Source organism: Vicia villosa, linkage group LG2, assembly GCF_029867415.1.
Source record: "Vicia villosa cultivar HV-30 ecotype Madison, WI linkage group LG2, Vvil1.0, whole genome shotgun sequence".
Classification (NCBI taxonomy): domain Eukaryota; kingdom Viridiplantae; phylum Streptophyta; class Magnoliopsida; order Fabales; family Fabaceae; genus Vicia; species Vicia villosa.
The window spans coordinates 227,573,684-227,599,696 of record NC_081181.1 but is presented as its reverse complement, the minus strand read 5'-3'; the positions used below and the strand labels follow the sequence as shown (position 1 = coordinate 227,599,696).

Here is a 26,013-nt window from a genome sequence, read left to right as displayed (position 1 = left end):
TGTTCACTAATTCTGGACAAGCGTGCGTGCAGTTGAGGGGACGCCTACTTAGGTAACTGTGCTAATCACTTCTTTTGTCATTATTATCTCTCCTCACGTCATGTAACATTAAATTCCATTCATCATTTCAGTTTCTTTTTATACTCTTCAAACGTTTCTTTTCCCTCTATTGATTTCTCTCTCTCTCTCTCTTTATCTGCATTTTGCATAAACCCTAGTTTATTCATCTTCAACCTAGCATTCACCATGAATCCGTCTTCAAGTTCCTCTCAAGAGGTTTCTTCACTGAAAACTCGCTACATTCCTCCATCAGAAATGGAAGTTTTGTGTAAATCTTCTGTGGACTCTGATGACTTGGGTGCTTATGGTTTCAAACCAAAAACGAAGACGAAGGCTCAAGGGTGGTTGATCTATTTGAATAGAACGGTTGGAAGGGTTGTCTGGTTCCAGGTTGAGAAACAAATCTCGGGGATCGCTGACATTGATTTCAAGACGGATCTCTCAAGATTCCAAGAAGTCTCAAGTCAGATCTCTTCTGTGATGCTGTTATCAACATTTATCCAAAGGAAGAAGACTTTCTTGAGATATTGGATGATGTTCAGGATCATGTTCTTGACTCCTATGTTAAGGGAAAGCCCCGTTTGAGACATTAGCTCTTTTCCTGTGAACTGTCTCTCACTTCCTCCTTGAATTCATGCATTCTCTTACAGTGGAGGTTCTAGTCTGGACAGGCATGCGGAGTTTCAAGCTTTCATGGCTAGACAAACTGAGAACACCGCAGGGATTCATGATATGTTAGCTAAGATTATGTCTAAGCTAGGGTTGTAGTCCTTAAGTCCTTGTAGTTTCCTTTGTTTGATTGCATCTGTTATTCTGCATACATCTTTTGTAATCCTGCTTGTTTAATCAATGAAAAGTTTAATTCTGTTTCTTTCCTTTGTCGTTTTCTACATCTGAATCTTTTATATTCTTTTTTATGTTATGACAAAAAGGGGGAGAAAATATATGATAAATGATTTGATTAAATATTATCAGTTACCAGGTAAAAAGGCCCCACATTACTAACAGAACTTGCAAAGTTCTATGCTTTAAGTTGTGTTGTTGCAGGAATTGAAGATTCAAGATCAACATGAGAAGCAACAAGATGAATCAAGTTCTTGGATTCTTGAAGCAAGCTGAGTGCTATGAAGCTTCAGAATCAGAAGCAGAAGCAAGAAGGAAGAATGTTCAGATATTCTGATGACAGAATATGATCTGAAACATTATGTCTATTTGTTCTGATACATTCTATATGGCTCTGACACATATTATGTGTTCTGAAACATATTCTATGTTCTGACTCATTCATGCTGACTTTTGTCGTTTAGTTTTGTTCTGTAACATTTCAGGATGTAGAGATGCTCTGATGATGCTCTGGTACATTCAACAATATTTTGATACAATCTAGCATGAAGTGATGTAAGAAGAAATTCAAGCTCTAAAGCTGTCCGATGGAAGCAGAAGTCAGAAGCTGGGAATATTCTAAAGATCAAAGAAATTCAAGTTCTGAAGCTGTCCGATGGAAGCAGGAATCAGAAGCTGTGAATGTTCTGAGGATCTAAAGAAATTCAATGTTCTGAAGCTGTCCTATGGAAGCAGAAATCAGAAGTCATGAATGTTCTGAAGATCAAGCACTGTGAACGCCTCTACTGAAATACTCACGGAAGTCTTTTATTATTAAAATTCTTCTAGTATTAATTTCAGGGGGAGATTATTCATCTCAGGGGGAGATTGTTAATCTCAGGTGGAGACATATTCACATGCTTATGCTATAGCTGTGTAAATTGTCTTTAGTCGTCTGCTCTTTCTGATCGCAAATTCATACCATTTATATATGTTTTTGTCATCATCAAAAAGGGGGAGATTGTTAGAACAAGATTTGTTCTGATCAATATTCTTAGTTTTGATGATAACAAGGATATGAATTTTGTGTGAGATAATGTGGTACTCTAATACATTGCAATTTCCCTTTCAGGAAATATATAAAGAGTATGCACAAATCAGCGCTCAGAAGCTTTGTCTCAGAAGGTTCAGCATGCAACATCAGAACATGGTCTGGCAAGACATCAGAAGATGGTCAAAGCAGAATCAGAACATGGGTCTATGGAAGCATCAGAAGAACTTGAGATCAGAAGCAGAAGCACTGAAGTTCTCATGGTATCACGCTCAGAAGCACTTCAAGGTCAGAAGACAAGAAGATGCTATGCACCAAGCTGTTTGACTCTGATGATATTCAAACGTTGTATACACAAACATCAGATCAGAAGAAAGTACAGGTGGCAGGCTACGCTGACTGACAAAAGGAACGTTGGAAGCTATTAAAGGCAACGTCAGTAGACACAGCGTGAACAAGGCTCGAGGTAGTTGACAAAAGCGTGAAACATTAAATGCAATGTTGTACGGAATACGCAAAGCATTAAATGCTCCCAACGGTCATCTTCTCAAGTGCCTATAAATATGAAGTTCTGATGAGAAGCAAGGTTAATCAATTTCTTGACGATTTCTGTGAATATTAACTTGCTGAAACGCTGTTCAAATCAAAGCTCAGAAACTTCATCTTCATCAAAGCTCACTACATTGTTGTTGTAATATATTAGTGAGATTAAGCTTAAACGTTAAGAGAAATATCACTATTGTGATTATAGCTTTTCAGAAGCATTTGTAATACTCTTAGAATTGATTACATTAATTTGTAAGTAACTAGAGTGATCAAGTGTTGATCAGGATACTCTAGGAAGTCTTAGCTTGTGTCTAAGCAGTTGTAATTAGAGTGATCACGTGGTGGTCAGGATACTCTAAGAAAGTCTTAGCTTGTGTCTAAGCATTTGTTCCTAGAGTGATCAGGTTGTGATCAGGATACTCTAGAAGACTTAGTCGCGGACTAAGTGGAAAACCATTGTAATCTGTTGCGATTAGTTGATTAAATCCTCAGGTGAGGTAAATCACTCCGTGGGGGTGGACTGGAGTAGTTTAGTTAACAACGAACCAGGATAAAAATAACTGTGCAAATTGTTTTTATCGTTCAAGTTTTTAGACTACACTTATTCAAACCCCCCCTTTTTAAGTGTTTTTCTATCCTTCAACTTTAACATATTTCTGAACTAGGTCCTAATTCAATGGAAAAAACTTACCAGGGTTACATCTCCAAAAAAATATGTAGATGCATCTCCATACGCACCAAATTTTAACATACTTCTGAACCAGGACCTGAATCAATGAAAAGATTTTACCTAAGTTACATCTTTGTAACACTTACGGAGATGTAACTCCAAACGCACTTTGTTCAAATATGCGCCAAAGCCTCTTCCCCTTCCTCGCTCAAACTATTTCAAAACCCATTTTTCCAAACACTCCCTGTCCCCCATTATCTCAAACTCACTCATAACACATTCAAGCAACATCAAACAACATCAATCTTGATCAAACATTCGACTTCAAACAACATTGAGCAACAACAAACAACTTCAAGACACTAATTGTAAGTTTTTTGTAAACTTTATTGAGTTTATGTAAAATTGTGTAGAAGTTGATTTTTAGGTTATGAAATTGAAAAAATGTAAATGTTTGATAGCTTATATCTAATGAGAATCGGGTTAGATAGGTAGTTTTTATGACCGATGCATTATTTTTTTTGTTTTATGGGTCTACGTTCTGCCATTGACGGTGGTTAAAGTTGTAGGAATTTTCGGAGATGCATATCCGTAAATTTTCAATGTTTACCCGGAATCAGGAGATGCATCTCTGTAAGTAATATGTCTGCAATGTTTTTACCTTTTTTATAAATAACTCATTGTGTAACATTTGTCTTGTCTATTAACATGAATTATGGCTGATAGACAGTCAAGATTGAGACATGGTAGGATTGCAGAACATGCTTCTGTTCTGAGGGAAAAGAGTCAATCATCACAGGCTCCTTCTACCTCTAGACCAGTTGATGTGGAGGCATCAAGTTCCAAGGCTCGTGTATCTCTGCATTCTTCTTCATTTTCCCTTAGCAGGAGAGGGTCCCCTCCTCAGGCACCCCTTCCTTCATCTTCACATAGACGCGTGAGTTCACCTATTCAGGCTCTTGAGACAGTAGAGGTACCTGAATCACTCGAGGTACCTCAAACCCTAGGGGCACCTAAGGCACTCCGATCCTAAGCGACACTTGAGGCATCCTTGGCACCTCGGGCATCTAAGGCCCCTCAGGCATCCCAAGGGTTTAGAGGAGGCTCGTCAGACTTATCATTGCTTCCTCTTTACCCTGACCGTGTTGCCAGACATATTTGAGACGGAGAGATAAAATTTAGTTGGATTCATTCTTTTGAACTTATGTTTGTTGCAAAATTAAATTATGTTTCCTGGATTAATTCTTATTAAATTATGTATGCAGAAATGTGGTCCGCTAAAAATCAACAACCATGAGCGAGAGATTACTAGCCTGCCTCAGCCTAATGAGTCGTGGTTTCTGAAAGTTTTGCAACTATTCAGAGTTTGAGACTTGTGCAGGACCAGTTATGTTACAGTTAACCATGGTATGCTGAATGCGTTTGTAGAAAGATGGCACACAAAGACGTCATCATTTCATCTACCACATGTTGAGGTGACTATCACACTAGACGATGTCGTATGTCTACTGCATCTTTTGGTTGGGGGAATATTTTAGATCATGGGAAGATTAACAAAGAAAATGGATTGGAGTTGATGGTAGCCTATCTAGGAGTGACCTAGAGGCTTCCATGGAGGAGTTTGATTTCACCCGAGGGGATCATGCTAGGTTTAGCTTCTTAGAGAAGGTGTTTACAAATGAGATACTAGTAGCAAAGCAGGCGACTCGTGATGATGAGCGGGTAGCGCAGCATAGAGCGTATGCTATGAGAACATGTTGTATTTGGTTGGCACTGCCATTTTTGTGAACAAGAGTGTCACTTACGTGGATGTCATCTACCTGCGGTACTTCGAGAACTTTAAGGCGATCCATGAGTACAACAAGGGGGTCATTTGTTTGGTTTACTTGTACTCTAAATTATTTGAAGCATGTATGTGGAAGATGAAACAGATGACAGGAAGTATCACACTTTTGACGATAACATTTCTTGGTCTTTTAGTGCATGTGTGTCATTAAATTATTGCAATGCAGTTACTAACTAATGAATCGGGTGTCCTACAACATTTTTCAGGCTTGGATCATCCAACACTTCTCATGCATCTTTGGCTGGTCATGTCTACCGATTTATACTGAGGACATGATGCGTGCTTCTGCATTCTCCCGCTCAGAGGGAACCAGAAGACGCAACCGTTCATAGTGTATTTTGACCACTTGGTAGCAGAGGATGTACACTTCCATTCTTATTTCGATAACCATGAGACAATTCTCTTTTATGAAATATTCTTATACTCATGATGGTTGGCTTGCGTGTCACATCTGATGTCTCCTTATTTGCATGAGCGTGTCATGCGCCAGTTCGAATACATGCAATACATCCCTAAAGATTCTTCTATGTCTACTCCTCCCACTATGAAACGTAGAGATGTTGTGTTTGATGATTATGTTAATCATTTAGTACCAGATGAGGCACGGAATACCGTAACTGAGAACGACTGGAATAAAATATGGAGTCTAATTTATCTCATTCCATCTGGTCCTCTATTTTTTATTCTATTCTATTTGAGATATATAGAATGAAATATATTTAATAAAGGTTTAAATGCACTTTTGGTCCCGGTAAGTTAGCGAGTTTTTTATTTTCGTCCCTGTAAGTTATTTTATTTGGTTTGAGTCCCTATATCTTACTTTTTGCTTAAGGTTTAGTCCCTAAAGCTAAAATCCGCAGGAAAATTTGCAGGTTTCCTGCGGATTTTCTTGCGAAATTTCCTGCGGATTTTGATTTTAGGGACTAAAACGAACGCGAAAGTGAAATATAGGGACTCGAACCAAAAAAAATAACTTACATGGACGAAAAGCAAAAACTCGCTAACTTACAGGGACCAAAAGTGTATTTATGCCTTTAATAAAATATCTAAATAATAGTGTTTAATGGATATGCACTGATATTGTAAAATAATTTTACACTGTCATCCTAAAACTTTTTTAAAATAAGTGTTGTGTAATTGAATGCATGGGTGTAATTAGTTGACATTGTAAAATTATTTTACACGGTCAGTACATCACCCTTTTTCTCATATATATATATATATATATATATATATATATATATATATATATATATATATATATATATATATATATATATATATATATATATATATATATATATATATATATATATATATATATATATAGGGGACGACTCAAGTGAGAACACTTGGTTATTATGAGAAATGAGAACAATGAATCACGACCATTAAATTTTGATTTTGTTGATTTTAATGGACTGGATTGGTTTCTCTTTCTATGTTGATTTAAAATAAATACTAAGGATCATAGAAAGAGAAGCCAATCCAGTCCATTAAAATCAACAAAATCAAAATTTAATGGTCGTGATTCATTGTTCTCATTTCTCATAATAACCAAGTGTTCTCACTTGAGTCGTCCCATATATATATATATATATATATATATATATATATATATATATATATATATATATATATATATATATATATATATATATATATATATATATATATATATATATATATATATATATATATATATATATATATATATATATATATATATATATATATTCCACTTTCCACTTATTTTCCACTTATTATGTTTCATTCTATTCCGCTCCGATATATTCTATCAATCTAAACCTACCCAAAAAAAATCATTCATATGAAGAAGAAGAAGAAGAAAGGAGGTGAGTGTTAAGGAGGTGAGTAACACTCAATCCTCCCTCCACACTTTGACCCAAGGATCTCTCCTTTGGATATTGATTTATTTGCTCACGATTCATAATCTACTCCAAAAATTCCCTAATTTAAGATCACTTATTCTCTTTGCACGATCGTACATCATTGACGTCTTAATAATTCGTTAGTTTTACTTGTACGCCCATTTGACGAGTCGCTTGTGGAAATGTTCTACTTCCACTACCTCTTGTTTTTATTCTCTGCCAAGGTTACGTCTTGTGAGATACTTGCTTCAACATATTGTCTGCATTCCATGCTTTGGTTATCAAACGAATAGAATAACTTGAAGTAACAATACAGAAAAAAACTTGAAAACTTATAATATTATTTTATCTTTATACGCATTACAATGTTGTCTGGCAGCATGTACAATAAAATACAGATAAATAATCTTGATGGATTATTGACCAAAATACCATTGCTGCGAGATACATTTTATTGTATCTCAACACTTTGCTTAAAAAATGGCTATATATTATCACAGGCAGGTAATCTCGGTAACATGGAGAGGAGCACGGTTCCGTTCCATAATGATTTGACGCCTGGCCGAAGAAATTCCATGACCATTCTTGATTCTCTTGTTGTATATTGAGTCATTTTGAAGTATGAGGTCTGCTGGTCCACCCAAGTCACAAGGTCAATAATAAAATCTATAGATGACCCTTTACAACATAAGCTTTGTGTGACACTATCAAAAAGTATACCTGTGCAATAAGGTGCCCAACTAATTATCAGTTTGAATTAAACCCCTCATCCAGAGATTATGAGATCAATTTCTATCAAATAAAAGAGAATAATCTCCAATTAATATTGCTTCATATATTCCTTTCCTGTCCACTCCACTCCACACCATTAATCACAAAATAGCAAAGATGCTAAGAGCGCACCTGAGTTTTAGCTGAAAAATTATCAAATGACGGTCATGAGTTGGGCACTTTCAATCTACCTTTCCTTCAACATATTGCTCATACAAAGAATGATATTTTGCTGGGATGTAATCCTTGAACCTGTTGAGCATGAAATAGCTAAAGGTCAAGATGATTAGACATCCGAAATTTCAATCTGATAAAATGCCTCAAATCTGTCTTCTTCAGTTAATCATATACATAAGTAATAAGTTTGAGTGGAAATTTTAGAACATCTCCAATAGGGAGAACTTATTTCGATTGCTTGAGCTATTTGTGTGGGACCAAATTGCCACAGGCCCACAATGCATTTAAGCAACATCTCAACAATCTAAACCAATTTTACTCCAATGGTGATTTTAACAGGCAATCTATATGTGACCCAATCAATTTGTATTTGGCCCCACAAATTATCAAGATTAATATTATTTAGTGATAAGCAACACACTTTTTAGATTGCTTCATGTAGCAACTTCCACAAATATTTAAGCAACGAGAACGCCACGTGTATCTACTCTATTGATAAAAATGTGAAGTTCCGGAACATATAAATTCTAGTGTGCATTAAGCAACCTCATTGGAGATGCTCTTAATGGAGGGTGAGAATGAAGACCACTCTCAGATACTATACAATTAGCATATATAATGCCTTTGCCCATATACAATAATAGCAGAGAGAAGGAGTTTGCCCGTGTAACACACATGGTAAAACAAGATAAGAAAGTAACTAGTCTCGAGGACAAATCAAGGATTTTCAATAATAACACTATTGACAAATGGAAACGGACAGTGCTTCATAACCAGAAAGCACACATACTATATTACAATTTACATACCTTTTAAGGAGAGGTAACCTCTCAGGACCGGAGAACAATCTAGAAATGCTTAGTAAAACTTCACTAATCTTCAATGTTTTGGTCTTGAGCGCTTTCATATAACTCACAAAGTCTATATATTCTGCAGCACTGAGTTTATCTCGGACCTGCAGAGCATGATTTTAACTAGGGGTGTTCAAAATAACTGTGAACCGAACCGAACTGAAAATAACCGAACCAATTATAATAGTTCAAGAACCGAACCATTAATTCAATCATAGTTCTCGAATTGAAACTGAACCATGAAAAACTAAACCAAACTGTTTAGAACCAAACCGCAGAGGTTAGAGTTAAACACTCAACATGTCTCAAATAATCAGTTCACCCAAAATCTAAACTCAAATCTCAAAAAGTTAGTTCTCAATTAGAACTCTAAATCACGAACTGCTTGAAACTTTGTTGGTTTGAAAGATATTGTGAGAGAAGAGCTTAATTCTAGTTGTGGTTGTGATTGTGTTTCTGTTTAGATTTGGAATTTTCAAGCATAGATTCCACAAAATCAAATACTGTGATATCTTGAAACAGTGTAGGAGGTAAAGTAAGGACTTGTTTGGTTATGCTGCGTCTCTACCATTATTATAGTTCAGTACTAATCTCTTGTTCTAGTTCATTTTGCTAGGTAGTTATTTTAATTTTTTTATAAGTAATTTCATAGAATTGGTATTTAAAATTATCTGTTTATTGAGTTTTATATCAACTTTTTAACCAAATTTCTTTGTTCCAGTGATTTCTCATTTTAACTTTTTTTTGGTTTTTTTAAAAGGCATGTACTAATTAAAATCTATAATTTTTCCCTTGGTGTCTTTTTAAGTCAGTGTTAATCCGAATCTAATTGATTTGATAAATAAAATAGTTATGCTGGAAATATAATATTAAAATGTGCATATTAACAAAATTTAAAAAGAAAAGGGTCAAAAAAAAAATTTTATAAAAGAAATAAAAAAAGTTATAACTTAACCGTTTATTTTTTGTATAAGGGTTGGTTTGAAAAAATTTACTTAGTAATGGTTCAGTTCAGTTCTAAATTAAAAACTGGTTCACCAAACCAATTAATTTGGTTTGGTACAGTTTGATAAAAAATTTAACGGTTCAGTTTGGTTCTTGTAAATCTTTATTATGGTTCAGTTCAGTTCAGTTTTCTAACAAAACTGAACCATGAACAGCCCTAATTTTAACAAAGCAATCTTGCTCTAAGAAAGGAACTGTCATATTTGTATAACAAATAGCAAATGAAAAGGAACTAGAAACTTCCAGTTAAACTTGTGTAGTCATTTCAAGAACCAATATCAAATTTAAGATCCTATCTAATCACGTCCTTGCAGTTCATGTTCGTGATTTCATAGAATTCTCTTGCAGATTGGCTTCGATAGTTATTTTATTTAAGTCCAGTTATTGGCATTCCCTACATCTTGTGCTATAAGCAGACTATGTATCACATGTAATGACTTTACCTGAGCAAGGAATGCTGATCCTTGGGTTCCATCTGCAGTAGAAGGTGCTGAATCAGCAGGAAGATTGTCTTTTTGTCTAAGAAACTCAGTGTTTCTACTTTGAGAGGTCACATTATCTTTACATTGCAGATTTATATCACCTTGAGCACTTTGACTGCCTATAGGACAAATCTAATGATTTATCAAGATTGAATTTATTACACATGGAATTTAGAGGTGTGTGATGAAAAAAATTCTACCTGATGATGATTGATCATTAGAATTTCCAAAATGTTGCTTTAGGTCATACTCTCCTGCTATAAATCTACGCTTCTTGGTAAAACAAGGTGCTATTAGCATATTCTTTGATTTTTCACCCAGTTGACAACTATCACCCAAATCAAGCCCATCAGGTTCTTGTGACAGTACAGTCCTCCTTTTATGCAAAATTGTCTCGCGGGTATCACTTGAACTGTCGCAACCTACAGTCAACCTACGGTCAGAAGACAGTGATGAGCGATTGGCAGGCAGAATTCCCCCCATGAATGAAGTGTAGCCCTTTTTTGTGTCAAGCAAAGATGAGGCTTTCGAAGTACAATTTGGAGTCATTGGTGTAGGCTGCATGTACAATCATTAACAAACTGGAGTGTAAAACAATAGCATTAATAATTCAAAAAATGTCTTTATAGTACACATCAAGGAATTACCAAAGGCTGCAGAAGTTTTTCCATGTGAAATTTTTCCGTTAAGTGCTCTGATGATGGCATTTTTCCCAGATTCCCTGAATGAGGAAGGATCATATAGTTCAATCATAGTACTATAATAGTAGGAAAAAAAGAAAACAATAAACTAAGAGAATCTACTCTTTGTAATTAGCCAGATTTGCATTGATTGAGGACTGCAGAAATGGAACAAGGAATAAAGCCCAATATAGAATTATTTTAGGAATTCATTTCCAGCTAAAAAGAGTTGTTAGACGTGATCAAAGTTAGAATGGGGGTTTGGTTTTCGGACTATGTGCCAAGTTCCCTCCTATGTTTTCTGATTGGTGTATGAATCTATTTTCCTGTATTTCCTTGTGTTCTTGGATGCTGGACCGTTATTGTAATGGATTGGAGTACCCCTTGTACTCCCTTCTTTAATGTTACTCTTTGCTAATAAAAAAATCTTAAAAAGTTATGTTCAAACAATTTATGTTAGGACTCAGTATGAACCATAAAAATACTGAGAAAACAAAACTAGTTTCACAAAATAAGTTAATGATAGGACCCATAAGAATATATGGGAATGGCTAGAGTTGGGTAGACAGTTGGAGCATATGATTTGTACTACTACCTCCGTTTTTAGTACAAGTCGTTTTGCCATTTCCACACGTATATGTAAATATTGTTGTATGAAAAAGAGAAATTATAAGGGATTTTACAAAATTGTCCCTCATTAATAGTGTGGAAAATATAAATTTAAAGAATGTATATTAGGAAAAATAACATTAATGATTCATTGATATTGTAAAATGACTTATAATTTGGTATAATGTTTTTTCCCAAAGCAACTTATAATAAAAAAAACTGAGGGAACATATGGTTTATACTCTGCATGCATTTTATAACATACTATACTGTATGGATGTACATTAGAGTATAGGAGTATGGTAGCATGTGTATAGTGTCAAATTTGTTGCAGTTGCAGCTGCAGTTATACAACTGTTCGAGTTTTTAACTAACTGAATACACTATAAATACCTGACTACAGCTCGGAGATTAATAACACAGAAAGTTATTATTCAGAACAATCTCTAAAGTTTTCTTTCTGAAATTCTCTCGTACCAACTTCTTCAGTTAGTTAAATTAGAATCCCTCAAGCAGATGGGTAGATGGGGGCATTTGTGGATAATGAAAAGAATCCATCATTTTTTTGTCTACAAGGGTTTTAAATAGCAGGAGCAAGATAGAAGAGGGGTATCCAAATAATTAGCAAGTTGGGTGAAAGAGAAAGCAGTCTGTTCAAATAAACTTCGTTCAACTTATTAAGTTGTAGGCAACTCATATTTCCCTCCTTATCCTTCACTGGTGAAAGCAGTTAACCATGTGTTTTAATAACAACACTCACCCTCTATGAAATAACAAAAGTCCAATCCAATTTGCTACAAATTCAACTGGCAATTCAAGACATAAATTCATAATACTTCTGTGTAATACAACACAAATTAAGCCAACAAAAGATATTTCTAGAGGACACTGACCACCATTTTCAGCTTCCAATAGTGACAGCTTTGTAGAACCTTGAGTTCGTCCATCTCGAAAAAAGCGAGTTAGGGTAAAAACAACTTCTCCAAATCTTGAGTAACACTGCAAGATCAGAAATCAGTTAGTACAAAAAATATGTTCCTCAAAAAGACAAACAACGGCACAGACCAACACCTTGATGTGAGGCTGTATCCATTTTGAGAATTGGGATTGGCGATGAGGCTGTGCAAACCTGTAAATTACTCCAAGAATTTAATAATCATCGGCAGAAGTTGACAAACTAAAGTCGAGATTAATAATTACAAGGTCATAGAATAACAAACTATTAAATAAAATAAACAATAATTTCTACTAGCATTTTGACATGTGTATCAGACTATCAGTTGACTTTTGTATTGGCTAATGTTTATACTGAGAAACTTATTTCAAAAAGTTTATAAAAAAGAAAAGTTAGTAGTTCATATCAAATATCACGACACTAACTGACTTTTGATAGAGGGGGAGAGAGAACATCACTCAGAAAACATTTATTTGTTAGGACCAAAACAAACCACCAACTTTATCGTTTATTTTCAAAATAAAAAACAGATGGTCAATATCTTTTCCTTGCAAAATGTAGCGCTTTAAAGACTCAAAAAAGAGAGTGGAGAGTTACTTATAAGATCTAAAAGTTAAAACCTTTCATCACAAAAAATAATTGCTCCATAGTCATGGCGATGGCGAATTACACGTCCAACAGCTTGATTCACAGCTCGAGAAGCTTGTTGGTTGTACCACTCATCTCCAGTTAGAACCTGGTTTAAGTTCCGGAATCCAGATAAATAAGTACATGTACTGCATACGATAGGTGTACAGCTTTTAAGTCAAATGAAAAAAATGTAACCTTGATCGACTGTCCTTGTGCTCCAGATTGTTGATCCAAGTATTCACGTTTTAGACGAACCTGTCAGTGGTTGAATCCAATGACTGAATTTTAATAACAATAACATGTGTATACAAACAATGAGTAACAAAACTACCAGTAATAGGACTATTTAGTATCAGAATGCTTAATAAGTGCAATAACATACAAATTTGCAATGCAAAACTAAGAATGGGAAAAGATAAGCAAACCTTAGGATCAATGCTTGTGGCAAATGGCAAACCAGTAATAACCACAGCTCTACCGGCATGATCTGCAAAATCTAATCCTTCGCTTACCTGTTAAATATCCATTCACACAAATAAACTTTAGGTTCAGATGAATCAGAGTGGGGAAGTTAGCTATAAATTTGCTTTGCAGTACAATTTCTAGGATGATGTTTCTTTTACGAACATTTTCCCTGTTAAATATATGTTGATTAATTAATTTATAAGGAAAATGTGTTTTTGCATCCTAGAATTTCCCCACATTGTCGCATCCCTCCCTTCAGCCCTAGTTTTATGGCTGTATCATATTAGTAGAGATACAGCTACATATACGAGTAAATGTAAAACGCATTATAATATGAATGCATATGAGAATACAATCATATCTCGACAGCCACAATTGAAGCATACCTTCCCACGACAAACAGCAAAAAAAACAGCTCCAGATGCAGTGGTGTCGTTCAGCTTAGTTAAGTAGTCCTGTCAAAGAAATACAGATCCAACTAAGATATTATAGATCCAATGCTATTTGTGGGAGAATGTTGTTAACTATGCCCCATAAAAAGCATACCTTAATTGATGAGGCAAACAGTGAAGATTCCCTAGGCTCTATAACCGGTTTTTTGTGTTTGCAAATTCTCTCCCATATTGATGCTGAATTTTCATTACTCTGAAAATAACAAACCGCGAGACAATGTGAAATGAGCAGAGAGTGAACAAATTTAACTTTTCATAGGGCTTACCATGCTTTTCCAGCACCCTATGCTTTGCTCCAAAAGGTAATAAGATGGAAAGAATACAAGAAGTCCATCAGGAACAATTCGAGCCAAATTTACTGTAAAAAAGGTAAAATTTTGGCAATCAGTAACAGTTCCCACATTTTGTAGCTTAAGGAAATTATATCAAGCAGAACCATGAATGAAATTTACATATTACTACTAACTTCTTGTAAAATGCATTAGTTTTCCTCACTTGGATTGCAGCATACTATTCAGGAAACTATTTTGCCTCAGGGCTATGAAAGCAAAGCTACACTCGTCAGTCCCACCTCTCAGACAACCACAGCTAATGTCTTTCTCCTAATAAATACCTAGATAATAACATAAATTATCAAATTTTCGGACAACTTAAACTCTAACTAAAATTTACGACCAGTTAAACAAATCCATATCTAAACATGAAATATATCCCATACCTCCTAGGAATGATTCAGTTCACATACTACTGCAAACTAGGAAAGTTCCTGTGTTACAATATTCAAAAGCTAAATGTGTCTTATCAAGCATAAAACTGTAATCTAAAGCACTCCAAATCTGAAACAGGCCTAGAAGGCTAGAATATAGAACCAGGATCAAGCCACATCAAGAATGCAATGCTCCAGTCCAGACATTAACAAGATTTTTCAACTATCAAACATAGTGCGACACCAACATTTTAAACTAGATATTCAGTTTTCAGAGTGGTGAGACAGTGCACAAGGCTTTATTGTAACAAACCCGGTATAGCCATGAGATTGTCACGTACCAATTGCATTTCCAAGCTCCTGCTTGTACTCCATCGTGTCACGAGTGCGGTAAGAGGAGTTAAAAGTACGCCCTAAAGGACCAACCGATACAACTCCAGCCCATATCTGATTTGGGCCTATTACATGTGGATTTTCCAGCCGAATAGGGAAGTCTCTGACAGAATCATAATCAACTCAGTTAGTTAATGACACCAATATGTAATACAGTATATTATATTAGATGAAAAACAATAGGCAAGAAAAGGAATTTACAATTTCAGTTCCTCAGCGAAAGAGTCCAAAGGGGATAATGTGCCTGATGTCAATATAATTGATCTAACCCCTTCCCTGGCAAATCCTTCCAAAGCTATTCCTGGATTAAAGCACCACCAACTGAGTGTCCTTGACACCTGGCCTGCAACATCACAATAAAGAGACCTAATAACTGAAAAATGGAAGGGAAATGGACATCTACAGTTACAAAGTACTGTGCATGTCCACTAGAAACGCGTTAGATTGTCTTAGAATGGAAGAAATATTTGTCATGTATGAGATGAAAGTTCTACATGAAAACTTCTTCCTCGAGGTAACTACTACTTGTACTACACAACCACAGGGTCCCAGGTTAAACTTATCAATCCTAATTCCATTATATAGCTACACGTGAACCAAAGGCACAAGAGCTTTACCGTGCTTACGATATAGAAAAAAAGTCAAGAGAATATAATCCAAAGTTCTCATAAACAACCTTTTTTGTCATGAAAATATCCATTGTGCAAATATCTAAAAGCTAAAAAAAGTGAGCCTAATAAAGAAATCAAGCAAAATTGATCAATAATAGGGATAAAAATCACAAACAATAAGCTTAACAAGTGCCACAGAATCGATAAATCACGGCCAAACATATTCGATAAAAGTTTAAACTCTGAAACTAAAAGTAAATGTGGGAAAATTGGCAATAACAACAAATCCGGCAAGAGTATATATAGTTCATCCAAATAAGTCAAAAATTACCTTTAGAACCATTGGCACCCCAAGCCTCAGCCTCCTTCACATGAACCTGTTATTTGCAGGGAAGTGAAGTTGTAAATTAAGTTATTATAGAACAAGGCAATAATATACAAACAAGAATTGCCACTGAAGTGTAAATAAGAGTTCAAAATTTACACGATAGTATTTAGCATGAGAAGTTCCTCCATCCTTGAAAACAATGTCAAGAATATCCTTGATAGTATCTAATCTGCAGATGGTGCCAGTTGATTTCTCCTGATTTTCTTCCTCAAGGAGAGTTACAGCTTCAGCGATTATACTTTTAAGTTTAGAAGCAGTCTTCTGTGTGATATTAAGATCAGCCAGCAGTTCAAAAATATAAGGCCCGGGTTTGGTGAACCCCAACTCCTTAGAGTCAATATGAACCTCAGCAATACGCTTCTCAAGTTTTAGAAGAAGTGCTGTAATAAATAAAATATCATCCTGTGTCTGAGATACAAGGAAATATATAGCAAAATATTTTCAAAGCACCCTACCTAGAATCTAGAGAGAGAAAAATAATGTCTTATGTATACAGGTGTCTGCCTAGCCAGAAAATCCAGTTAATATCGAAAACTAAATAAGCTTTTTACTTCAGAAAAGTCTCCTAAATAATATTAACAAATTACGTAAAAGCTTGCATCATGATACTGTCACAGAGAATTGGAATTTATACTAGCATTTCATAAGATATAGCTTACCTCTAAGGATTTTGACCAAAAAAAAAGCTCACCTTTAAGGATAGCAAAATCATCTGGATCTAGTGACTTATCATTTGATTTATTTCTTCTTACTATTAAAAGGTCAACAACACTTTGGACCTCAGTAATGCAAGCTGTTAGAAGCCAAGAAGGCAGGTCAAAGGAGGCTGCATCAGCACATATTCCCTCCTGCAGAAGGTAACTGTCGTTTAGTGATAGCAGGAAATTTTGAATGGCATGAATAACTATCAATAAGACAATAATGCATTACTAGAGTAGTCAAAAGGACAATATTAAATAAAAATTTGCCAGGTTCACACTTCGGCAAACAATGTTCTATTCAATAAACATCATTTTTCAATAACTTATTAGTATATCGTTGTACCAGGTTGTGAGCTTCATCGAATATGAGTACACTATTGCTCCAAGAAAGTTGCAGAGAACTTCTATACCCTCGATCAATAAGATAGTTGTATGGAGCAAATATTATATCAACAGCCTTGTGGAGCTCCTTTGATAAATAATAAGGACACCTAAAATAAGCGGGCAAAGTTTGAAATGGATATCCGAGTGATCAACCATTTTACTTGTTAATAAAACAAAAAGGATACAGCACAGTTGAGAAAACGTACGGCCCAGATGTCCTGCCAATATTGACCAAATCCTCGATATCCACAGGCTCTTCTCCAAGATTAGGATTGTGCTTCAAATACTCTACATAAAATTTCAGTAATATTCCCAAATTAGGCTGTGCCATAATGATAATACACCAAAACTTCAAAATCAAAATGCAATAATTTGACTAAACACTTTCACAAGTAATTCATAATTGATAAGCACTTATGATAAGTACTTATATTGTATGCAAAGAAAAAGGTTTTAAAAACTTGCCAGGAACATTTTGGAAATGGTTACATTTATGCTTCGGCTTTGCACGCCTTCGACAGGCAAATCGACAAGCATTTGATTGTGTTTTTCCGCGAAGTAACTTGACTTTTTCATGAATGCAAAGTTGCTCCCGAGAACCAAGAACTGTCATCTTAGGTCTGCATACTAATGAATACCAGGTGAGCTTATGCCCGAAACACTTAAATCATCATACAATACACCTGTAAACTACAAAGTCAGCTCAATTTGCACAAGCCTAATGAACACTAAAAATCAGCCAAGACCAGTGAAAAGTGTCGTAACCCCTAATCTGAAAAAAGAAGATACTCCGAGGAAAGTGCCACTGAATGTCTCAAATTATTTTTTTTAGGTGAACTAATGTTCATTCTACATGACATAGACAAAAAAACAAAAACAGAAAACAGTCTATCATAGAAACAATAGATTGGTCACAACAACCAAAAAAAGAAGTATATCATAGAAACAATAGATTGGTGACTTATAAACTTTAGTACTAAAAAGATGTTCCAGTATATAATTCAACCTGTAAGATGTCCGTTTCAATTCTTGAATCACTTGACGTATCTGACTGTGGGTACGTGAAGCATATATAATTGCAGGAAAATCTGAAGCCCCAGACTGTGACGATGAAATTTCAGTTTTACCCTTATCACTAGTCTTTAAGCTTAAACCAGTAGTGAAACTGCCCAAACTCTTGCGCCAGGCTAAAGTAGCACATAAAAGACACAATGTTTTTCCAGTTCCTGTGGGACTCTCCAACAATGCATTTTTTTCCTGCCATGCCGAAACATACACCGCATAAATCGCAATATGTTATCAATAAACATTTGATTAAACTTTCTAGAATGACTTAATAAATAAGTTCTTAATTAAGCTATTTGAACAAATAGACCTAAGTTTCACTACTGATCAATCATGATCTTAATTATATTGCAACAAACAGTCACAGGACAGCTCTCTTTTTCACGATTCTTGAAGAAAAAACAGATTATTGAAAATAGCTTAAATAAAAAAGCGCGGTGAATAAGTGATTTTTCACTACCTCCTGAAGCGACTGCATGACTTTGTCCATGTAAACGAGCTGGGAATCATAGGCTTCATATGGAAAATCAACGTCGATTCCCCTGACCTTGTACGTCGGCATTTTCTTGATTCACTCTTGAAACCACATACAGAGATGAATCGATACTGTATTCACAAAATTTGTATTTGGAATCTAGAGTGAACTTTGATTGAAAATTGAAAATGAGAAAGATACTGAACCCTAATTTTCTCACTGGCTACTGGCTGTTGATAGAGCGATATAAATTTTCCCGCCAACGAGCTCGAGTTGATTAAAACGTCGTCGTTCATAAAACCCCTTTCTTTGTATTTTTCTAAATAAAAATACAATAAAACTAGATAAATACTCTACATCATCTGTCAAAATGGGCTAGCCCGGCCGGCCCGCCAGACCCAAAAAATCATAGGGTTTGGGCCTTAAAATTAGAGTCCATATTTTCAGAGCCTTTTTAGCCTAGCCCTGAAAAGCCCGCTATCCATTAGGGCTAACCCATATGGATTGTGGGTAGCCCATCAGACCCGCATAATTATAAATTTTTAAAATATATATTGATATTTATATTATTTTACTCCAAAATAGCATATTAATTTTTCTCACTTCACTAAATTTAGGGGTGTTCGCGGGCCGGTTTGGTTCGGTTTTGAGAGAATCCGATACCCAAACCGATTAAAATTAAATGGATTGGTTTGGATTGGATTTACAAATTTTTACGATAAAACCCAAACCGAACCGATCCGAGAAACAACGGATTGGTTTGGGTTGCATTGATCGGATAGATAAAAAAAATAAAAAAAATATTTTAAAAAAATAACTTATTTACAAAAATTATTTTTTCATAATATTATAAAAAATATAGTATAAATAGTGTTCAAATTTAAATATTATACTAGAAATTTTTATCTAATAGATTCAAAAATATCTAACAAGAAAAATATCTAAGATTTAACACTTTTGAATCTATAACTAGTCACTTGAATTAATATGATAATGAATGTGTTTCATAACTTTATGTTCATTTATCATATTACACTATCAATTTTCTAATAACAAATTAAAATAGCATAATTTGTCCACACACAACATTTTATTTTTTTCTTATTGAAGTTGAATGTTTGGTAGTAATTTTCATGATAATTAATTATGGTTGGTTTGGGTTGGGCTTGCGGGTAGAAAATTGAAAATCCGATGCCCGAATCGATTGTCATTGAATTTCATTGGTTTGGTTCGCTTTTTGCCCGAACTAAAAAAATGTCCAACCCAAACACTCTAGTTTGGTTCTAATTTACCCTAACCAATGAACACCCCTAACTAAATTTTATCTCTATTGTATTCAATCATTCTCTTTTAAATATTATACATTAATATAATCAACATTTTTTCATCGTATTATATTAGTTTTTCTCTTATAATAAATATTCAAGTATTATTTTATACAATTTAAACATATATTGTATTTAGAAACACATTATAGTATTTATAAGAGATAATATAGTACTTAAAAATGTATTATGTTTAAAATAACATAATTTTTAATTTTATTTATAATAAATATTATGGAGTTTTTATTTTAATTTTTTTAAATAAAAAAAACCATTTAGGACCGGGTAGTCCGAAGCCCATCTAGGGCCGGGCTCGAATAGTAAAATTCGAGCCCATATTATACAGGGCCTTTTTGGCCCAGTCCATGGCCCGCTAGGGCCGGCCCGTTTAAGGTCGGGTAGCCCATATTGACAGCTCTACAGTCATCCCACGGTAAGTTATAGGTATAAATAATTAGGGAAATGCTTATTGTTAAAAAATAATAATAATAATAATAATAATAATAATAATAATAATAATAACAAGAAAGACAAGAAATATTTCAACCATTCATTATCACCTCCATCCTATCATCCTAATTAAATAGAAAATTAAATTTAAAATAAATTAAAAATTCTACTCTAAAATAATGACATGAGTTCATTCTTGCATTTCTTCTTCAATTTGCTTCGTATTAAATAGCACTACTCTAATAATTGTTATACACAGTCATTGAAAAAAGTTATATACAATCAATTTATCATAATCATGTATTCATATTACTTTATTTATAATTATAATAAAAATTAAACTTTTATAATAAATCAATGGTTGTAATTGATTAACAATGTAACATTTCATTAAATTTTAATGTGATTATGTTGATGATTAATTAATCAACTAATTCAAAGTGTCATTTTTGCTCTTACTAATTTTTTGCTTCAATGCTTACCTCTTCCAAAAGCAGTTATCAGGAACATAAAAGCCAAGTGCAGATCCTACTTATGGTCAGGAGGTGATGAAGTGACAAGAAAATCCCCTATTGCTTGGAAGAGAATTTGCTCCAAGAGAAAACAAGGAGGTATGAACATTATTGATTTAGCAGACTGAAATAAAGCTACAATGGCAAAACTCTTATGGAACTTAAATGGGAAGAAGGATAACATGTGGATCAAGTGGATCCACAACATGTATGAGGCTTTAAAAGACAACTTTCCGAAGGTAGGTTGGAAGAACGTGATGGTTGGAAATTGTGCAAGGCCAAGGGCTCTATTCATTCTTTGGTTGGCGTGTCATGGGAGAATGGCGACCAAGGACAGACTATGCATATTCGGGATGATAACTACGGATGTTTGTTGCTTTTGTAGTGAGAAAGAAAGCCTAAATCATATATTTTTCCAATGCAAGGAACTGATAGAGATTTGGAAACAAGTGTTATCTTATCTTGACTGGAGGTTGATCACTCCCCTGCAGCTTGGGAGGATGATCGTTATTGGGTTACTCAACGATGCAAAGGTAAGGGAGGACAAACCATCATACTCAAGTGTGCTTTTGCATAGGCCATTTATGAACTTTGGAGTTATTGTAATCAAGTGTGTTTTCGGGGCAAGAGGACCACAAACGATATAGGATCAAAGGTCATTGACATTGTTATCTATAGGTGTTGGGGCAAACCCAAACTAAGAAGAATCATAAGAAGACTAATGATGCCTTAAGTTTGCTAACTGGATTTTTTGTCTTGTAAGGAGGCTGGATCGCTTTGCCTGTAATTTGTTTTTTTGGGCAATAAAGTATTAATATTTCCCAAAAAAAAATTAATAATTAAATATATGTATTATAATGATTAACTAACGCATTTGAAAATAACATAGGTTGTAAATTTGAAAGTGAAATCGATTTTATTGTTTAAATATGTGTTTTAAATTTTTTATGCTTGTACAATATTTTCTTAATATTTATCAAAGAACTATTTATCACGTGTTTTTCAAATAAAAAGTTTTTTATATGCATTTTTTTGTTATAATTATTGTTAACAACAAATTTTCTCGTATATTTTATATTAATCGATGATAAATATTTATCTTCTATTTTTTATTTGTACGTATTAATCTTAAATATTATTCCCTTATTTATTATGAATAAACAATATTGTCTTGTGTGTTTTATATTAATTAATAAAAAATATTTACGTTTTATCCCTGACAAATATTTGTCCTATTTGTATGTCCACGATATTAAAAGAATATTAATTTTAATCAATTCTTTGAGGACAACTATTTCTTTTATGTGTGGTCTTTTTAATAAGGGTCATATTAACAAGTGCTCCAATGATACTCTTTAAGCATTCCACATAAAGAAAATATTCTTTAAATAAATCATTTGTTTTAATTTTCAATGCATTGAATACAAGTAATTTCAAAAAAACAAATTTCGTTGTTCCTTAAAAAAGTCAAATATTTCTATTTTTAATGCATTAAATAAAAGTATTGTTTACCTTTTTAAACTCTTAACTTGTGTCTTTGGAACACTCGTTAGCATTTCCCTTTTAATAAACTCAAATTACTATATTATAATATATATATATATATATATATATATATATATATATATATATATATATATATATATATATATATATATATATATATATATATATATTGAACGCATCAAATTTTCACTCTTTGAAAATGATAAATGAGATATTACATGTTTAAACTCAGTTCCTACAATTAAATATTCTTACAACTATCACAGTTAGATTAATATGTCAATTATAAGCTCTAATGACTACTTTAATGACTTCTTTTTAAAAGTGGGACTTGAAAAAAATGAAGTGCAACATATAATTCCCTCTTTCATAAAATTGTCATCTATTATAAAATCACTCATTTTGGTACATATATATTAATTATTTACCTATCATTAACTTAAATTACAAAATGAAACATTTATTAAGTTGAAACTAAAATCTTAAATAAATTTCTTACAATTCATTTCATAGTGATCTTTCCATGTCATTAAATCATATATCATGTCATAGTATTATTGAAGCATAATTGCGATTATAACTTGCATGGCAAACTAACCATGCAAGGTATCATGTTATGGTTAAACTCCTGCACTCAAATGCTAGATCGTGATAGCTTAGTGTAGACACAATACAGAGGATTGTATACAAGCATAAGTTAGTTATAATTTTGTTAGAGGTTGTTAGGTGTTACTCCTTTATATAAACCCATTATGTAACTAACTTGAGATGATGAATGAGTTCAATGTTTTCTCTTCTCTCTTTCTAATTGTTTTTTCATTACTCTTTATCATGATTCACACAAAGTGCATGATGGTAGCAGAGCTATTTTGAGCTTTACGTCGCATCACTTCCTTTTTTATGGTTCGTGGGGGCGTTAATGGCGTCGGTGCTCCGATTGTTATTGGTCTGTTTCAAGATCCATCGCAGCAATCTGAAATGTGTATTACGTTCATCCTTCTGATGGATCTTCGTCTGTATTTGTAAAACTAGTGTTAACTTATTTGAATTACCATGTATAGACGAGATTCATGTGACGTGCTCTTCGTGGAAAGAATAAGTTGGATTTCAGTGATCAATTCCAATTCCTGGAGAATTTGAAATGAGTTTTAAAGCATGGAATCATTGCAACATGCTAGTTCATACGTGGCTCATGAATTATGTTGATGAATCCATTGCACAAAGCATTGTCTTCCTCAAGAACGCCATTAATGTGTGGAATGAGCTCAAAGAGCGATTTTACAACTAAATCTCACGAAGAAAATGATGATGCTTATGACTCGAGAATCCAACAAGGGGTTGATTCTTACACTTTCACCAGAGATCAATATGACCAACTCATGCATCTGTTACTTCCTTCAAGCTCTATTAGCAATTCAGGCGCATCTTCTATCAAAGTGAACATGGCATCACATGTTAATCCTCATATCACATATTAAGTCTGTCCCCTAAGCTTCAAACTCATCCCTCAGATTTGGGACAAGTCACTGATTTGCACGGAACTAACGAACATTGTCTCTTTCACACCAAATGAATGCATGTGCAAATACCAACAATTATATGCGATTAAGACCATCTCCCAATATTAATCGTACAAACATATATCCCACCATTCATTACATATGAAATATCCCACCCTTTGCACAAACATACACATAATCATGTTATCAATCACTCATAAAAACACATTCATAATACTCACCAAATCAACACACCACAAATAACATATGGCAAACAATATCCGACAATGTTATTCTCAACCAATTGCAATTTACAACATACATAATTAGCAAATCAAGTGTTATGTTGATACAAAGAATTGTCTCAAAAATCATCTAAACTTAATTCTCAACATATATATACACATACATATCATTTTACACAACCACATAATGATTAAACCACCTACTGCCAACAAAACTATTTCTATTGAAAAGAATGTAGCGCTAGCTTTCTAACGCTTTGAACGGGGACTCAAATGGAATTACGGTTCAAATGTTATGAATTTTCGAAGTTTCAAAAATATTTTTGTCTGACTCAGGAAACCGGTTTCTGCACTTCTAGAAGCCTAGAAACCCCAATTTTCACTGAGGAAATTGGTTTCCTCGAAACTGGAAACTGGTTTCTCCTGTGTAGAGGTAGTTTTCGGCATAATTTTCATCTACGAAATCAACCCACATTCACTCCAGAAAAATTTCAATTTTTATCCATAAAACTCATCCAAACATCCATATTTCATGTATTAAAAGCATTATAATATATATTCATACATAGCATCAATGACCAGCATCAAAACATGATTCAAACATCAATTTCATGGATTTTCAAGCAAAATTTAAGCATAGCAAAACTTATAAATTGAAATCCCAAATCCTATTTCATGTTGCTGCCCATTACATACATCATATATCCCATAACAAGATGAAGACACGCCATTATGTTAGTTGTTTATTCCCCTAGGGTTGCCTCATTTTTCTCTCTTTCTCTTTTATCTTATTTCTCCTATTTTCATCTTTTCTTCACTTCTCTCACTAACTTTCTAATTTTCTATGTTTTGTTAAATTCTTACCAACTAAATTCTCTTAATGGGCTTACTGACTCTTATCCCCACATTTCTCGTCCTAACACACTATTAGGCCCAACCGTTGTTATATGAAGAGCGCTATCCAGAATAACAAAACCCATTAATGGCGTTGTTGGGTTTCGAATCCAAGACTTTTCCTTTATTTTATAACGGTTGTTTCCATAAACTATAGTTATAAGCAGTGTGTTATCTAATTTATAACAACAGTCACACGCCTGTTGTGATAACCAACATACATACAATAACATACTACTTAACAATGGATGCGTCATCGTCATTATATGTGTTTCGCAGCCGTTGTTGTATGTGTTTTCCGTAGTAGTGTTACGTTCTCTTAGAGAAAATGAGAAAATAAAAATCAAACGTTCCTAAGAGGGGTAGAATAACCATCCCCCGAGTCTAACGAACCAGATCCAACAAACCTATATAAATACCTCAAACATAGTTACACAGTGTACATAGATACATAGTTTTATACCATCCATGCTTGAGCTTGCTCAACACCATCAACAACTATAAAATCCTCGAACAACGTACATAAATAAAAGTTGTCACTCATCGTAGTTTTAGTAAGTACAATATCAAATGTAAAAAAAACGAAAAAAGAGATTCAAATGAACAACCATTCTCAAAAGAGCTTAAACCACACAAATACCTGCTTAAAAAATAATTATAAAAGGAACATAAGAGCAATATTCAGCAACGACGATAAAAAGGTTGTGGTGACAATGACACGGAATAAAAAACTACCAAAATCCAACAATGACGAAAAATAAAGCTATAATCAATGTCTTAAGAGTAATGAAGGAGATGCATATTAGAAAAGTTGTCGTGATCACATATTGCAACCAGGGGTGGCAAAACGGGTCGTGGCCCCGCGCACCCGCCAAAAAATGGCGGGTTGGGTTGG

At 34.0% G+C, this 26,013-nt stretch overlaps 1 protein-coding gene across 4 annotated transcripts; it reads right to left on the bottom strand.

Annotated features, from left to right (window-relative positions):
- Nucleotides 1-6,862: 6,862 nt before the first annotated feature.
- LOC131654123 (regulator of telomere elongation helicase 1 homolog) lies at nucleotides 6,863-18,941 on the bottom strand. 4 transcript variants are annotated; one of them, XR_009299227.1, is made up of 25 exons: nucleotides 18,673-18,941; nucleotides 18,154-18,404; nucleotides 17,613-17,767; nucleotides 17,354-17,435; nucleotides 17,107-17,254; nucleotides 16,754-16,910; nucleotides 16,159-16,442; nucleotides 16,006-16,051; nucleotides 15,265-15,406; nucleotides 15,012-15,166; nucleotides 14,231-14,322; nucleotides 14,059-14,157; nucleotides 13,899-13,967; nucleotides 13,473-13,559; nucleotides 13,243-13,302; nucleotides 13,038-13,153; nucleotides 12,534-12,591; nucleotides 12,356-12,461; nucleotides 10,821-10,894; nucleotides 10,374-10,731; nucleotides 10,135-10,292; nucleotides 8,645-8,790; nucleotides 7,791-7,910; nucleotides 7,608-7,679; nucleotides 6,866-7,515 (listed from the first exon to the last, which is right to left on the bottom strand). XR_009299227.1 is itself a non-coding variant. In XM_058924545.1 (24 exons), exons 1-24 carry the CDS (start codon nucleotides 18,772-18,774, stop codon nucleotides 7,554-7,556), a joined length of 3,060 nt encoding a protein of 1,019 aa, XP_058780528.1. In that variant the 5' UTR covers nucleotides 18,775-18,941; the 3' UTR covers nucleotides 6,863-7,553. The 4 variants fall into 4 exon arrangements, 1 of the variants encoding a protein (XP_058780528.1); XM_058924545.1 differs by lacking the exon at nucleotides 7,608-7,679 and having other exon boundaries at nucleotides 6,863-7,607; nucleotides 7,850-7,910; XR_009299228.1 differs by lacking the exon at nucleotides 7,608-7,679 and having other exon boundaries at nucleotides 6,867-7,515.
- Between the last annotated feature and the right edge of the window lie 7,072 nt (nucleotides 18,942-26,013).